This window comes from Balaenoptera borealis (assembly GCF_965194805.1).
Source record: "Balaenoptera borealis genome assembly, chromosome: 4".
Taxonomy (NCBI): domain Eukaryota; kingdom Metazoa; phylum Chordata; class Mammalia; order Artiodactyla; family Balaenopteridae; genus Balaenoptera; species Balaenoptera borealis.
In genome coordinates, this window is record NC_138861.1 from 150,436,528 (window position 1) to 150,453,667 (window position 17,140).

At 57.0% G+C, this 17,140-nt stretch overlaps 1 protein-coding gene across 9 annotated transcripts in view; it reads right to left on the reverse strand.

The window, feature by feature from the left end:
* Positions 1–17,140, reverse strand: part of PCGF3 (polycomb group ring finger 3) — a 61,724-nt gene that overhangs the window by 35,366 nt on the left and 9,218 nt on the right. For 3 of the 9 annotated variants that reach the window (XR_014243958.1, XM_082389972.1, XM_082389971.1), the window contains exons 2-6: positions 10,978–11,124; positions 10,489–10,641; positions 7,285–7,402; positions 5,948–6,044; positions 5,103–5,158 (exon numbers count right to left, since the gene is read on the reverse strand). Coding sequence is in view for 8 of the 9 variants with exons in the window: in XM_082389972.1 (XP_082246098.1) it covers positions 5,103–5,158; positions 5,948–6,044; positions 7,285–7,393 (262 nt within the window). In the remaining variant the exon portion in view is untranslated. Of the gene's footprint in view, positions 1–5,102; positions 5,159–5,947; positions 6,045–7,284; positions 7,403–10,488; positions 10,663–10,977; positions 11,128–17,140 lie in introns of all 9 variants that reach the window. The other 6 variants (XM_082389968.1, XM_082389970.1, XM_082389969.1 and 3 more) reach the window with 6 other exon arrangements.

Genomic DNA, 17,140 nt, shown 5'->3' on the forward strand with positions numbered 1-17,140 from the left:
TGCATTCGTGGTCAGTCCCCCATGTCGGGGGCAGCGGCTGGCCCTGCACCTTCCTCTCTTACAATCTAAGAACTGCTGATTGTTCAGTGCGTTCTGCCTTTTACTTGTCGTTGGGACGAGTGGAGACTTCTAAGCTCCTTACGTGAGGCACCAGAAACATGAAGTCACGAAGTTAAAAACACAGTAGTAATAACTGAGCATGAAATTTGCAGTGCAGGCCACTAACGAGAAGAACAGATGCCTGTCGGGGTGGGGGGGGATAACATTTGTTCAGTGGGGTAAAAAGTGAGTGTTGCTTATCGTCAAAATTGACTGCTCATGTTCATCTGTAATGAGATCTTACATATTTCACCTTGAAAATGTCTTTGCACACAGAAATACTGACCTCAGTCCAGAGCAGTCATCACTCAGAAGGCGTTGAGGGAATTCTATTAGATTCTTCTCTTGGGACTTGCCTGTGTTCTGCAGACTGACCACTTCCCAGTGGAGGTCAGGTGGATGGCCCTCGACTGCACAGGTATATGGATTCTGAAGCACGGAAGCTGCTTCCCCTGCACCAGGCCCCCGACTCCACCAGGGCTGCTTGCTGGCGCTCAGCAAACAGGCCTGCTGTGAGTCCGGGGGCGGTCTCCGCCCCCCTTGAGCTGCCGACAGCCCGGGGCGTCTGCACGGCAGCTGGATGGGGCTTGCGATTCGAGAGATGTTCGTTGTTGAAAACTTCCCACGTTGTAGGTTTTGCATTTCAGTATTGCTCTACCTTATGACATTAGGCTGGATTCATCAAGAAACATTATCAGGTCTTTAACAAAAGCAAATTTCCAAAGCCATTCAGTTTGACGTTGTTAAAGGTGTTTCTTTTCATTCAGAAAAATTTCAATCTGCCCTTAGCTCAAAAAACCCCCCAAAAAACAAAAAAACACACACACCAAAAAACTACCACCGCCAAGGCATCAAAATATTGTGTGGCTGTGATAAGGAAAGTCGGGATATTCAGGTTTTAATTCTGACAAAAATTCACACAAATGATTACATCCAAAAGCGTGAATGAATTCCACCGTGGACACCACTGGTTCAGAACATACGAAAGATCCAAGTATTTTCTGCCAAGTATCTACTGATGAGTATCGTGATGAGCTTTCATTTAAAACCTAACGTTTTCACAAGTTTACTTAATTTGTTCAACCAAGTATTTCCCTGACCCCCACACACGTTTACCAACACGGCTGTAACACATCTCAACAGAGCCCGCTTCAAGTTGTACTGAATTAGCATTTTCTCAACTTCCTGGAAAACCCTCTCTCCTGCAGCTGTGCCCCGTAGACTCTGCGCAGAGGCCCATTCGCCCGTCACATCAAACACACCCAATAAACACCGCGCAGACTCGGAGACTCCAGAGCCAGGGAAAAGCCCTCAAACCGCCCGCCTTGCTTCTGAGGGTCGGTGCTGCTCCTAGCTGTCCGCTCCCTGAGCGACAGCTCCCGCAGCGGCTGCTGCCCTCAAACAAGCTCGCTTTCTCCGGACAGACTTCCTCAGCTGCCGCAATCAAACAACATTTAATCAACTTACCATTAGTAAGTGATTTTCCTTGCGTGACCAACAAATGAACCAATCAGAAACTTACTCTGATTGCAGCCTTATAGGTTATTCTTATTTTTGTGAAGAACTCCTGCTATGATGAGACATTCCATTTTAAATTTTCAATTCTTTCTAAACGTTGCTTTCCTCTGAGTGTTCAGTCTGATGCCTACACGTGTCATAACTTTTTATTTTAACACAGATGTAGTGTCACCGCAAGATAAACAGGATGCTTCCCTGGCTGACAGTGACAATCCAAGGACAAAACCATCCACCCGTCACCATGGCTGAAAAGCTGGACGCTTCTCCCCTTGTTCTGACGTGGCGGGTGCTGGTAATGCAGCCTCCACGGCGTCTGTGCCGACGGGGCGGGTCCATCTGCCGCAGATGCTTCCCCCGCCGTCGAGTGTGAGACAAACGTGCGTCCCTGAATGAGCGGGGCTGTGTTCCAACGAACTCTCCATGGACGGTGACATCTCAACGCAAAGCTTGCACGTCACAAAATATTCTTCTTCGATTTTTTCCAACTATTTAAAAATGTGGGGACTTCCCTGGTGGCACAGTGGTTAAGAATCCGCCTTCCAATGCAGGGGACACGGGTTCGAGCCCTGGTCCGGGAACTAAGATCCCACATGCCACAGGGAAACTAAGCCCGCGCTCCGTAACAAAGAGCCCGTGCGCGGCAAAACACAACGAGGACCCAGCACAGCGGAAAACAAATAAAAGAAAAAAGTGAAAAACACTTTTGGCTCAGGAGCTGCATATGACAGGCAGGGGCCGGATCTGGTCGGTGGCTGGGGTTTGCTGGTCCTGCTCCAGCCAGCGCGAAGAGGCAAGAGAAAGAAATGCAGATGCAGATGCAGATGCTTGGCGGAGCAACCCTACTTCCAGAATAAAGCCCACAGACATACTCACCCACGTCCACAAAGTCTATAAGAGAACGTTCACTGCGCCCCCTCCCCTAGGTTAAAGCAAAAGATGAGACCCACGTGAGTGTCAGTCAGGAGAGGACCCTGGACGAACAGGAGGAACCCCAGCAGCCACGGTCGAGACCCTGGAGAGGAGCAGCTGCAGCCGAGCAAGGGGGTGTGACACACAAAATAGGTCACTGCATAAAGTTTACAGATAAAGATGCTGCCTCGGGGAAAACAGACTTTTTTAAATTATAAAAACAAAAAGAAACAACAAACAACTAAAAAACTCATTTTCCACCTAAAAGGCTTCATCTACAAGGGAAAAGAAAAATAGTCTACCGGCCACCTGCTGGATCCAGAAAGCCAAGCCGCTTTTTATTTCCCAAAATTCGTGAGAGGACGGATGCCAGAAGTGAAGCCCACTGCCACGGGGTGGGGCAGCTCGAAGGGGCTGCAGACCGCAGAGCAGGAGGGCGTCCTCCAGACACCGCCAGGCCCCCAGGGTCACTGCTCTGTCTCAGCACCACACGTCATGGTGAAATGTGCTCTAGATTCTCCGGAGGACCAGGAAGAGGGCCCATCTGAGAAATCAGCTTTACAACGCTGGCACAAAACCAGAGAAACTGCAGACAGCCCACATTCAGAAAACAGCCCGCTGCTACGGACTTGGACACTACAGTGATCTTTTAAAGAGCAACGAAGGACTGAAAGTCTGAGAAAACAGGGGAATGGATTATTTGCCTACCCAGAAAATACCCTGGACTGAGGGCAGAGCTCAGGCTGCCTTGGGCATTAGTGTGAACTTGGGGAATTCTGGACTCTCTCCAATTCTTCCACTTCAGGGCGGTGTTCACGGCTCCACGCTGCCTGTGGAGAGGACGAGGGGACGCATGCACAGGACAGACTCGGCAGGAGTCAGCAGTCTTACACCTGCCCTCTCCCCTCACAAGCCAGAGCTCGACTAAGAACGCGTCACCGTGCTCCCCACGCGCCGACTGCTGGCCTGAGACACCACCGCCCCCAGGGGTGAGCCCAGACCCTGCAGACCGGCTCTAGGGAGCCAAGGGGGCAGTGCCCGCCAGCCACAGATCGGGGAGGCTTTGAACTTCAAAAAGGACAGTAAGTGCAATAACGTGAGAACAACAGACGCTCAAAGCCATCTGATCGTGACCGGAGGGGCCGGGAGACCAGCTCATTTTCTGTAAACAAATGAAGGAAAACGTCACGCATTTGCTCTGCTGTTCTGTACAGAGTGGATCTCGGGAAACCAAGTCAGGGAGCGCGTCCTGATGGAGGCCTCCCCGCCATCAGTGGAGGCGGGTGATGGAACAGGGGGCGCGGTCTGGGTGCCTCCAGGCCTCAAGGGCTCTGCGGGGCCTGGCTGCCAGGACCGCATCTGCGAGAGCCCCGTCCGGACCGAGGGACACTGGAAGGTGCCAGAGTCCGACGGGGCCTCTTGGTCCCACACACACACAGGAACGTGGAGACAGGAGGGGCGGGGGGGGGGGCCTGCGTGGACCCTGGACCAACTAAACCCCGAGAGATGGGAACGCCTCACCCACTAGTACCTGACGCTAATAAGGAATCAGCACTGTCGTCTCGGTTTACAAAGGTGCTGTAGCTCCGTGTTTTAAGAAAAATCCTTCTCTTTGGGGAACGAATGGCAACGTTTCCAGATGAAACAACAGGAAGGGTGGGGGAAGGAGATGAACAGGTTTCACCACAAGCTGACAACTCCTGACTCTGGATCATAAATACATCGAGTTCTTTACGAGATCTTGACTTTTGTACGCTGAAAATATCCTATAATGATTTTTAACGGTGTCAGCATTTTATTTTCCTGCGTTCTTTGCCTTTCCCCAGCACTAGAAAACCCTTCAAATATCCAAATATGATTCTTTTTATCTACATTTACTCGAGAAATTTAAACTCTTCTTTTATGAGTGAATTCTATGAACAATGAAAGAAGACTTTAACAATATCACTCCCTAGGTTGTGTCTTAAAGATCAGACGTGACATCCACTGACCTAACAGAATAAGCCTGTACTTGAAATTATAACCCTCTTCTGAAACACAACAGTGAGAAAACACTGCCCAAATGAATTGCTAACGTATCTTATCTTTGAAAGAAAGTTGTGCCTAGGTTTTATCAGCTGGCACTGCTTCACCAGCCACCTCCCACACTGAACAGATTTCTGAGGCCTGTGTCCCCACCCCCCCCCACCCGCAATCACTGCCCCTCAACAAGGGCAGGACAGTCTCAGTGTTCAGAATTGCAGAAAAGTTTTAAAAAGAACAGCCATTTCCACTTTCAGGATATTTGTACCACACAATATTTCTTCTCAACTCTCACAGATTTGACTTCAACTGCAGTTAAACTTTACTGACACAGAGTTCCTGGCTTCACCTCCGGGCGGCACGAGTGAGAGGTCACCCTGCGCCTCCTGAGCGAAGCGGGAGGTGTGAGTGACGATGGATGAAACCGGCCAGCACATGGCCGTGAGCTCAGAGCAGGGTCGAGCGAGACGTCCAAAGCCAGGACCCCGGAGAGAAAAGCCCCTCAAAGGCCGTGCTGCGGACGCAGGGGTCCAGGTGGATGTTCTGACACTTACCTTCTTGGAGGCCTGGGACCAATTTGTAAACAATATCTTGCATGGTTCTGTCATGACTGCCAAAAAGAACAGAACAGGTGGGTTAGCCAGAAGCATCAGTTCTCTAATTCTCGAACGTTTTCCATCTAACAATAATAAGCTCCACAATCACAAATTTGGAGTTTTGGTTGAATTTTGCTTCTAGTTTGCACTTCAAAACAAGTCTGTGCTAGCAAAAGTGACATATGGCCGGAAGGAACCCGTTGCTGAATTTGGGCTCTAGATGCTTGTGAACATTTCAAATAAGGAGGAGGACACAGGCAAGGTCCTTCGGTGACCAGCTCCCTCTGCCCCTGGGCTTCTCAAGTCCTAACAGGTATCAGGCAGCCTGGGCTGTGCCAGACCAAAGGGAGTTTCTTACACTTTCCTGACCAGGGTCCGCGACAAGAACTACCTTTCACACTCCCATGTACGTGAACGCGTGGCGCGCGCGCACACACAGAAGCATAAAACACAGCTGGCCTCCAGCAGACACGACACCCTCCGTATTTCCTACTAAAGTCACCAGCTTCTTAGAAAGCTCGTCCGACCCACAAGGACAGGACGCTGGGTAGAACCGCTGCCACACGGCTTGACATCCAGGCCGGCTGGTTCCTCGGTCTTAACCAGAGAGCGGCCTCTCCCGCCCACGACACACCTCAACTCGGGGGTGAAAGTGCAGCCGGCCCCCTCCTTCAGCCCCGCCCCTCCTGGCAGGGCCCCCACCTGCCCGGGGCCCCGGGCCAGCGCCTCGGCAGAAACGGCAGAAACGGCACCGACGGGGCGGGCCGGCCGAGCTGAGCGGGGCCTGAGGCGGCGCCGCTTACCCGATGTACTGCAGAGGGTGGCTCTGGTGGATGACGATCCTGCACGTGGGGCACGTGTTGTTCTCCTCCAGGTACTTCACCAGGCAGCTCCGGCAGACTGCAGGGAGCGCGCACGTCAGGGGGATGCGCGCGCGCGCGCGCGTCAGAGGGGCGGGGCGCGCGTCAGAGGGGACGGGAGCGCGCACGGCAGGGGGATGCGCGCGCGGGATGCGCGCGCGTCAGAGGGGACGGGAGCGCGCACGGCAGGGAGCGCGTCGCAGGGGTCTCCGCTCCTCCCGGCGGGGGTCCCCGAGGCCATGACGGGACACTGGTGACAGGCCCGCCGCCCGGGTCCACCACCACGGAGGCGCGTCAGCTGCCCCTGGACAGAGCTGAGGCCCAGAAACAGGAGGGGAAACGGGAGGAGCAGCTGAGGGGGCCGCAGACGCGCCTTCACGTCCAGTCACAGGGGCTCCGCCACAGGGGCGAATAGTTACATTCTAGAAGTTAGCCTGAAAGATCACCGGAATTTCTTTGTACGACAAAATTAGATAAAATTCGCTGAATATAACATAAAATACTGCCAGCCAATATCTAAAAATACAATTAACTTTAAAATAAAAATTCTATCAAAACTGGCAAATATTTTATTTTCTAAACTGAAAAATACAGGATCAAAACTCGTCAGTGTTAGAGGATTCGCTGTACTTTAGGAAGTGCCCCTCGGCATCCTGGGCCGGCCTCACAAGAGGACCCAGCCTCCAGGTGAAGGCTGCAGCCTGCTGTCAGGGGCAGGGGCGGCGGGGCGTAAAGAAAGGCGCGCCCAGCTCAGCGCCAACCCGGAGTCCAGACCTCCCGACAGGCCACTGGCCCGAGGGGCAGACGAGCAGACTTCTCTGTCTACAGAGTTTAAGGAAATCATTTGCAACCGGCAAAAATAAGCATTTCTGCCCCCTAGAAGCGAATATTCTGTCATACCACACGTCATGGTTTAGTTGTTATATCGAAATACCTAAATTTTCCTGTTTTTATTTGGCTTTCTTAAATGACATCGCTACTGAAATTACCCAGTGTTTTGACTTCAGACAATTTTTCTCATTTATCTTCAAGATCTCCTTTATTCCTGCTGCCGTGTCCTGCCTTGTACTTGAGCTAAAAGCTTTTGGTCAAAAAAGTCCAAGTATCAAAGAGCACACAGAATATTCCACACATACATGTGTGCAGATGCTTGGTCAGACACCGTCCCCCCCACCATGGCTGTCTAAGGCCACGTTCTAGAATATTCCACACATGTGTGCAGTCACCGCCCCCCCCCCCCCCCCCGGCTAAGGCCACATTCTAGACTATTCCGCACATACACGTGTGCAGACACTCGGTCACCGTGGTCGCGTCGATGAGATACCCGCTGCACAGGCGGCAGGTGATGTGGGCGTTTATGTCCCAGAGTTTAATCTTTCTGGTCAACATCTTTGGCTTCTGCAAGAAAAAAACACGTATTAACTAATACATGAAATGGTGTGATGTGTCATCAAAGGTTCCGGTTCAGCGGAAATCGAGCTACAGTCTGTGTGTCCAGGAGGAGCTCAGCGTGAGCAGGGCTGAGACCAGGTCCCCGCCCTGTGGCCCTGCTTCCACCACGAGACAGGCAACCACCCAGCCGCCCCGGGAGGACTGGATCATCCTGCCCCCAGGGCAGCACTGGGCCGCAGACGTGCTGCCGCTTCTCCCCCTTCCGGGCACCCGGGCCCTCTCTTCCTGCCCAGAACCCCGCGAGGCCGGCTGGCGAGGTGGCGCGAAGCAGGGGAGGTTTGTGGAGCAGCGGGAGGAGAGGCCAGGGGGCAGGCAGGCCGAGCTGAGTCTGGGTCCGGGCAGAAGAAAACGTGGTCTCTCTGGAGCTCTGGTTCCTCCGTAAAGCTGACCACACGGGAGCAGCTAAGGCCCCCCCACCCTGGGAAGCACAGCCCACAACACGGCATCGTAAAAGTCCAAGCGTCTGTGCACTGAAGTGTGGACGCGTCGTCTCTGCCGCGGTGGGTGGGTGCCCTCCAGAGCTGTGGTGGCTCTGACTGGCTCTCCTGCCAGACCGCAGGCGCACGAGGGCAGGGTCTTGTCATCTGACCTAATACAATGCTGTGCAGCAGGGGAAACAGTCCCCAAGGTACCACGTCCTACCCAAAACCTGTGTGTCACCTCACGTGGCAAAAGGCCCCTGAGGCGGGAGATGGCCCTGGAAGCCCCAGGGGGACCTCGTGTCACCGCAGGGCCCTTACGAGGGAGCAGGAGGCTGGCAGGCGACAGAAGCTGCCTGTGGGCTGGGAACGGGGGGGGCTTCTGGGGGCTGGAAGGAGCCTCTCCGGGAGGAGCAGCCCTGCCCACACCTGGACTTCAGCCCCGTGGGAGCCGTTCTGGACTCTGGCCCGCAGCGCTGGCAGGTGAGACGCCCGTGTGGCTGCAGCCGCTAGATTGCTGGGGACCCCCTGCAGTACAAGCAGGAGGCTCGCGGGTGCTGCCGCCCTGCAGGGTCCCGGAAGTTTCAAGACAAGCGTCACTAAGAGCACTCCGCAGAGAGAGACAGAAACACGCTCCGGGAGACGGAGGGGCTCCGCGTCTGCGGGGGCGGCAGGCCGGACAGTGCCGCCTCGCCCAGCGGCCACAGCGCACGTGGCGCACGGGCTCCCGCGGCTCAACACTGTTTGAGGGAAGGCAGAGGGAAGGAGACGGCTGGGCGGGCGGACAGGCCGAGCGGGACCCGGAGGGGCGGGGCCCCCTGGCGACTAAATGGTCAGCTGCGCTGAAACCCAGCAGAATCGCGTGTCAGCGCAGGTGACGCAACCAGCAAGGCTGCCAGGCTCAGCTCACCTATAACACGGGAGAGCCTCTAAACCAGCAAGAACGCCCTACGACTTTCATAGAAAGTAAGACGTGAGGCAGACACTCGTGGTTCGCACCCAAGTCTCTCCTCTCCCCTCGGTCACAGGCGTGAGCCGACACGTGGTCCCCGCTAGAGACACTTCTCCCTCGGCCCCTGCAGTGGGTTCTGAGCTGTCAGGAGAGACTAAAAGGGGTGGTTTTCACAGGGGCTCCACGGGCCAACCCACGGGAAACGAGCCCACGTCTGCAAGGCCCACTCGCTCTGGTGTCATGGTCACCACGTGCTGTGCCAGGCCCGGCCTGACCACTCGGACCCACTAGGACCGGCTCCGTGAAGAAGGGCCCACACGCCTTGTGGAGCAGGAAGTAATGGGAAATAACCTACAAGAAGAGGAACCCTAGTCATTCCCAAGGGAAGCAAAGCAGAGACGGGAGAGCGCTGACCGGGCAACGTCCCCGCTGGACGCCGAGGCCCAGGCTGTGCCGTCCACCACCGGCCCGACCGAGCCCAGCACTGTGCCCTCAGCTCACTGGGCGCTGTTTACACACTGGACATGTTCACACACGTCACCAACCCAACAGCCAGACCAAAACCAAAACCAGCTCCGAAGTCACACAGACCAGGGGTTGGGGTCAGTGTGAACTCATGTTTAGTGGCAACCAGGCAAACAGACACAGATGTGTCTGCACACGAGTGTGGACTCACCCACTCACTCCCAGCTCTGTCTGCTGGGAGCGCCCAGGAGTGACCACTCCGGGGCAGCCCTAGGACCCGGCGTGTCCACACCACGTCTGCCGCAAGGGGCCAGTGCTGCCTGGACACGCAGCCAGCTCCGGGCTGGGCAAGGAGCATAGCAGGACCTGGGGTCCCCCTGTGCTCAGACAGGGGACATCTACCATCACTGCTTACTACAGCAGGATAACACAGAAGCCCATGAGGCTACACAGACAGACAGACAAGGGACACCCTTCCTCACAGAATGTGAGCTGATGAACGGAAGGAGGGCTGCAAGGTCATCACCCAAGGACAACTGCAGTGACCACTCGCTTAGGAATCCTCGGTGGGTGGTCACCAGCAGCGAGACTTCGCCAAGGAAGTGAAGGTTCATAAAGGCTCCAAGCGTCTCCCCACCAAACACTCATCAGCCCCAAGGGAGGGCGGGACCCTCGGGGGAGAAACCCCTAGAGGTCCCCGACTGGGTGACCAGGTGACACCCAGGTGAGGACCGGCCAGCCATCACGTGGAGAAGGACACAGCACCCCTGGCTGGACTCCTGCCAGAGGGCCCCCCACCCCGAGTCCCCAGGGGAGAGGTCACTCTGCAGTGCCATCAGGGTCGTAAAAGCTAAGGCCAGACAGGGGGCCAGGCTGTCCAGGCGCAGCGCCCGCCAAGGGGCCTGGACAGCCAGCTCTGCCCACACGGGGCCTCCATGCCGGCCTCAGGCGCACAAGCAGCTGCCGTCGCGAGAGGCCAACGCTCACGGTCACCACCGCCGCGGCACGGTCCCCAGGCCGCCCTGCACAGTACCCGACACCCAACACCAGACACCAGGTGGGCGCCCATCCGGACAGAGAAGGAGGGTGGCTCGAGGCTCTGGGTCCTGTGCTCCCCCGCCAACTGCGGGGCCCAGGCGGCAGCTGGGACACTTCCTGGGACAGCAGACCCGCCCGGAGAAGGCCGCATCTCCCACCTCCTCGCGAGGCCGTCTGTCCCCTCCTGCTGCCTCTGCATCGGACGCTTCCGGCTACGGGTGCGACGCGGTCACTCCTCGTCCGCCGTGCCCTCTGCGCTCTGGCTCGTCACGTCTGTGCCTGCCTTGTGTCTCTCGCTGTCTTTCCATTTTCTAGCACAGAAACGGCACCTGCTATTCAATTTCATGTCATTTATGTGATGCACACAGCCCTGTAATTACAGTTTTGCTAGAAGTTTTAGATGAGTCCCACGTAGCAAACAGTGGAACAGAGTTGATCAGAAATGTTAATCAAGAGAAAACTTGAGTATATATAAATAATTGTGCCCTAATCTGCTCTGGAGCTGCCACACATTAAATTTTAAAGGAGTTACAAGGCACTGGCTTTTTCTATGGCTACAACAGACTCATAAGGTGTAATTCATGGTAAATTTAATCAACCCACATGCACTGAAAAAAGAGGAAGATCAAAGTTTACACTGCATTTACCTGTACACACAGCCGGATCGTCCGCTACATTTTTGAAGCCTGTGGAGACACACGGGACGAGGCGTCACCCACACGTGCCGTCCACACAGAGCCTGGCTTCCCGGACCAGCAGCTTCGGCTGCTCAGGCAAACGGTCTCTTCCTTTACCTGCTTAAAACAACCAAAAGGAAAACAAGCCTGGTTGACAGGAAGGCACGGACCACGGAGACACGGGCAGGTCTTGGTGGCAGCCTGGTGGCACTGAGGCCCAGGGGCTGCTGGGAGGTGGGGGCGTGCAGGGGCTGCACCACGTGCTTTGGGGACCAAGAAGGCAGGTCAAGGGCCCAGGAAACCTCCTGGGGAGGCGGTGGGCTTCAGGGTGACCTAGTGGGAGGCTGGGCCTCAGGGACGCCGGGGAGAGCAAACCGTGTTATTTAATTTCTGTGATGCTTTTCGCATCTCACGCCCTGTGAAGCTGTCCCCCGGGCCGCTCACTCAGTGACCCGAAATGAGGACGCCCACAGGCTCGAGCCGGACTCTGGGCCACCACGGACAACAGACAAACCAGCGCGTGGGGGTGGAGCAGGCCCATGCAGGCTTGCGTGGGGCCTTGGGGCCTCAGCCAGGTGCGCACAGGCGAGCACAGGTGCGGGGCTAGGACGAGCGGCAGGCCAGCCAAGGGGCAGCGGAAGGGCGGCAGTGAATCGGTAGCGCAAGGCCCCTGGAAGGACCTGGCCTCAGCTCGGGGCAACGGGAGCTGCGGGACCAGAGAGCCCAGTTGCTCTCGGAGCCCTGAGGGGTGGGGTGGCTGGGCGTCCAGAACCTCGGTGGACCCCCCCTCGTCTGCCCGTGCTCCCCCTCCTCATGGAAGCCCAAGGTCTCCCCACCCATCAGGGGGGCAAGGGGGCAGGGCCCGGGGGCTGCTCCCTTCTGAAAAGCAGGGGTGGAAAGCGCCAGGGCCCCGATACCACGAGAGGCACCTGTGGCTTAACAACAGTGGTTAAATGCCACCTGGGGACAAGGGGCCTGACACTCAAGTGATTCATAGCACACCCAACTTGTATCACTTTTACTCTCCAAGTTTTCCCATAACTGCATGTTTTAGTAACTAGTCCTTAAAGCTCAATTAACTTTTACAAGAAAAAGGAAGAAAGGGAGGGAGGAAGTGGGTCAGTTATTCAGGGAGATTAAAAGGCACTTGAAAGAGAACAAAGCGGAGCCCCGAACGTGGGTGTAGACCAGACCCCTGTGAGGGTGGAAACTGCTCCCCCTACCGTCCACACAGCGGCCACCGAGCCCCTGAACTCTGGCCAAGTCTGAATGCAGCACCTCAGTGTACGCAGTTTGATTTAATCTCGGTGTGGCCAGCTACACAGTTATAGATGCTTGACATGAGTTCTTAGACATCAGTGAGCAAAAAAGACACAACTCCCTAGAGCCCACATTCTCATGGAGGAAGACAGACAATAAGTAGTAAATGCCACCAACAGGTACATTATTTAGATGTCAAAGGTGACAAACACGACAAACCAGAGCAGGGAGAGGGGGTCGGGAAAACAGGGTGGTCGGGAACATTTCACTGAGAAGGTGACATCTGAGTAATAATATAATATTATGAACAACTTTATGCCAATCGAGTTGAAAGTTCGTAAGAAATTGATAAATTCCTAGAAAAATAACTCAGCAGAATTGAGGCAAGTGGAAACAGAACCTGCAGAGTTCTAAGGAAGCTGACCCAGGCCGGTTCTACCAAACCTGTGGGAGCCCCCATCCCACACAGACCCGCCCAGAGAATCCAGGAGACAGTGTTTCCCGACTCTTGTGTGAGGCCTACACAACACACACCGGAGCAGAACAGGGGGACAGACCAAGTGACAATCGTGACACCTCCTCCAGCGTGTGCAGGAGGGCCACCCGAGAATACGAGGGGCTCGTGTAAGAAACGGATGGAATTTATGACAAAAGCTAAAAGGAGGGAAATGATAAGATCTTCCCAAAGACGCACAGAAATCATTTGATGAAACTCATTATCCATTCATGATTCTCAAACAACTCTCAGCAATTAAGAATAGAAGTAACTGTCCACACCTGATAAAAGCTCTCCATTTAAGAGCCACTAACACACGTATCCACTCGAAGGTTTATGCCTGACGTTCACAGCTCTCTTCCCGGCAGCCGCCCGTGGGGAGCAGCGCGGCTGAGTGTCCCGTGTCCTCTGGACGCGGTCTACGGCAGCAAGTCAGCACCCCTGGGGGGCTCGTGACTGGACAGACGCTCCAGGACACCAACGCTCCAGGAGGCCTGGCCTCCCCCGAGGGGCCCCGACACTGCCAGGCGGCCTCTTTCCACCTCCCCACTCCCCCTGCACCCCCGCAGCACCCGCTTTCCAAGGGGACCCTGCTCCCTCCTCCATGCGGGTAGAACATCAGCTTCCAAACCCCCTTCTCTGGTCTCCAGGCTGATCCAGACCCCACTCTGCTTCTCAAGGGCTCTGATGGTCCCAGCAAGCCCTTCTCATTCCAGAACCTCCCATACCTCCCTCCTGACAGGACCCACTCGACAGGACCCACCCACCCGCTCAGCCCTCTCCCTCCCGTCTTCCGTGCCCCACCCCACACATCTGCTCTCGACAAGTTCCCGTGACGAGGACAGCGCCAACGCCCCCACCCTGCAGCCCGGCTGACCCCTCCCATGTGGCCCCCGACACGGGGGAAGCAGCAGGTCATGGAGACCGACCCCAGCCCGACACTGCAGAAGGGCCAGGCCGCGCTCCCCACACCTCTCGGGCTCACCCCGAAGCCGGGGGCATTCGCGCCTGCGAGAAGAGGCCCTGCCTTCCTGTGCACTCGCCTCGGGGATCTCTGCCCTGTCCAGGCCCCTGCCCACCCTGTCTGCAACGCCCCCACCCCTGACTCCACAGCATGTCTAAGGGGTCTTCCCCGCACTGCTACCCTCGTATTACACCTACGTTATCCCTTTTCGTCCTCTAGGGAGATGCACCGGGTTTGTTTTGCAGCATAAACGCATTTTCTAATCACAATCTGGAATTCTTTACTGAATGTAGTTAAGGAGAAAGCCCTACAGTCCTAACCACCCCACGTTCACTGCTGCTCCTAGTGTAACAGTGCACTTCCCTCCAATACCTGTAACGCACACACACCCGCATCCTCACTCAAATGCACCCTCAGACCCTTGCGACGCACGAATAAAATGTGAGGGTGCGCTGGCTCCCGGCACTGGGCAGAGTCCGGGGTCTCCGACTGCGGCCGTGGCCACGTGTGGCCGGGGGCCCCCTCGGCCCCTCCCGGAGGCGCCGGCCTCAGCCAGTCCCACCCCCTTCCCCTCAGGACCCCCGGGAGGAAGAACTGCCGCCCCACACAAGCCCACCCCGGTCATGCTTCCTGCCGTTCACGTATCTTACGAGAACCTTAACGTTTTCTATTTATTTGGGGGTTCGTGTTGCTAAGTTGTACTTTCCTAGGAAACGGGTCATCAAATTTATTGGCACAGAACTGCTCACAGTAGCCTGTAAACTCATTAAACAGCTGCCCCGCGGAACGTCTGCCAAATAACGACGGCACGTACTTAAAGGACCGCCGGGGCCCTGGCTCTGGAAGCTGTGAGCACGGGGCAGGCCGCCGTCCTGAGACCCGCGAGCGGCCGCGTGGGCAGCGGCTCCCTCCTTCTGTCTGAGCGGCGCCTGCCCTGACGCTCGGCCCCTCGCCCACAGCGGGCAGCCTGCCTGTGTCCCTCGGGGCTGTGGGGACGAGGCGCTGGGCGGACGGCCGTTCTGGGGACACGCCCACCGTGGAGGCCGCCTGTGCCCCGGGGGGCCGTTCTCCCAGCCTCGCCCCGCCACCATGGCCACCACGGCCTCCGCGGCCTTCCGCGCCCGCGGCCCTGCCCTGGAAGGCGCTGCGGCTCCTGGCTGCACGGCCCCCTCAGCCACTGGCGCCGCCGATCCCTTCTCCAGAGCAGCCTGAGCAGCCTGAGCAACACAAAGCAGACACAGCCCCCTGAACAAACCCACCGGAGGAGCCCGAGCGCCGACAAGGGGGGCCCTCCCTCCACGTCCCGCCGTGTCCACGTCGGTGTCCACGGCGGCTCCATTGCCCTTGGCCTTGCCCACCCCTCGGCTGTGTGCGTGCCGCTCCCTGGCAGCCTGGCACCCCATCCTCAGGGCGGCCACCAGAGACCCCGAGACTCCTGGAGAGGCCACCCAAGCCCCAGCCTGAACCCGCGCTGTCCTGTCCCCACGCTGTCACCACCCTCAGTGTCTGTGCCCGGCGCCCCCGGCAGCGCCGAGGCCGTGTCCTCCCCACGGGCACCGCGTCCAGCAGCGCGCCCGCCCCACAGCCGGTGCCCAGGAAGGAAGCCCTGTCCCGTCAGCTGGCACCCACGCACTCTGGGAACCCTACTCCTCATTTCACACAGAAATCACCAAACTGCCAGCCTCTGCTCCCCGCCGACACCCTCTTCTCAAGACGAGGCGCTCCGAGCGGAGGCTGTGCTCAGCTCCCCCCGACTGCACCCAGCGGAGCTGGACAGGCCACCCCGGTGCCCCGGGCGGGCCATGAGAGGAGCCCCGCGCTGTCGGGTCCCCCGAGGCCCTCCCCCCCCGGCCGGCCTGTCCCCACGGCCTCACTGCTCCCCCTGCAGCCCCGGCGACCTCGCTCGCGCGCCCACCGCCCGAGCGCTGCCCGGTCCTGCTCACCAGGCGAGGCCACACCCATGACGGTGCCTGGCACACAGCGGGTCGCGGGACTCACACTCTGGCCGCAGCGCCGGGTCTGCGCGAGGCCTGAAAGGTGGACGGCCCCGCAGGGCTCTGCGCTCACACCTGCCCCGCTCCCGTGCCGTCCACGTCGGGCCGCACTGACCCCAGCACGGCTCGAGGGGTCCCCGGTGTGAAATCCTGCAGAGGCTCAGGGAAAGCTACGGCCTCCGGTGGCCCACGAGGCCCCAAGGCCACGTTCCTTCACGACGGCCATGGTGGACCTCCTTGGGGGTCTAGAACACTCTTAAGTGCAGTCCCGCCTCGGGGTCCTCACATTACTGTACTCTCTGCCGGAACGTTCTCTCTCCAACGGCCACGTGGCCCCTCCGTCACCCCCAGCAAGCCTCTGCTCCAGTGCCACCTCCCTAGCGAGCATTCTGAGACCACCTGTTTAAGGTCCACGCGCACGCACACAGGACTCTGAGCTACCCCCCCAACCTATAACTTACTGATTCTGTTTTTACCCACCTCCCTAGACTACAGAGTCAGCCCTGTGACCGGCAACATTGAAAATTCAACAGAAGGACTGTATGATAGAGTTGAGAAAATCCTGGGACCTCCCTGATGGTCCAGCGGGGAAGACTCCGCACTCCCAACACAGGGGGCCCGGGTTCGATCCCTGGTCAGGGAACTAGATCCCACGTGCCACAACTAAGAGTTCGTGTGCTGCAACGAATGATCCCGCGTGCTGCAAGCAACAAAGATCCCGCGCAGCCAAATAAATAAATAAATAAATACATATTTTTTTTAAAGTTGAGAAAATCCTTCCAAAGGGTAGAAAAGACAGGAAAGAGAAGAGATGCAACATCCAACTAACAGGTGTTTCAGAAAAAGAAAACAGAGAAGGAGCTTTGACGTCCAGTCTCACGTTTTACTTCTCAAGCTGGGTAATGAGTACCCGTGTATTCCTGTGTCATCCGCTATGCTCGTTTACAGGCAGTATTTCAAGACTTGGAAAAAATGATTCGAGTATTTCCCCAGCAGGAAGAATCAGACGGCAAGGGACCAAGTGCCGACCCATATCCAACCAGGTCCCCGCACCTGAAGCCATCAAGGGCACCAGGAAGGATCCTAAAGGTTCCGGGGAAAGGAGGTGCCCCACGCGGGGCAGGAGTCAGCCAGCACCAGACCCTTCACCTGCAACACCGAACTCTACGAGGCAAAGCGGTGACTCTTTCCAAGGTCCAAGGAAAGACAACTTTAAGGTAGATTCTACATTCAGCCAAACTACCGACCAAGTGTGAACTTTCAGAGGTCTCAGGAAACGTGCTCAAGCACTGCTTCAAAAACGCCCTTGAGCACGTGTTACGTGCCCACAGGTGCTCACAGGTCAGCACGGGTGCAGCGACGAGCAGGCTGGGCCGTTCTGACCGGGACCGAGGACAGCCATGCGGAGGGACGTCGCAA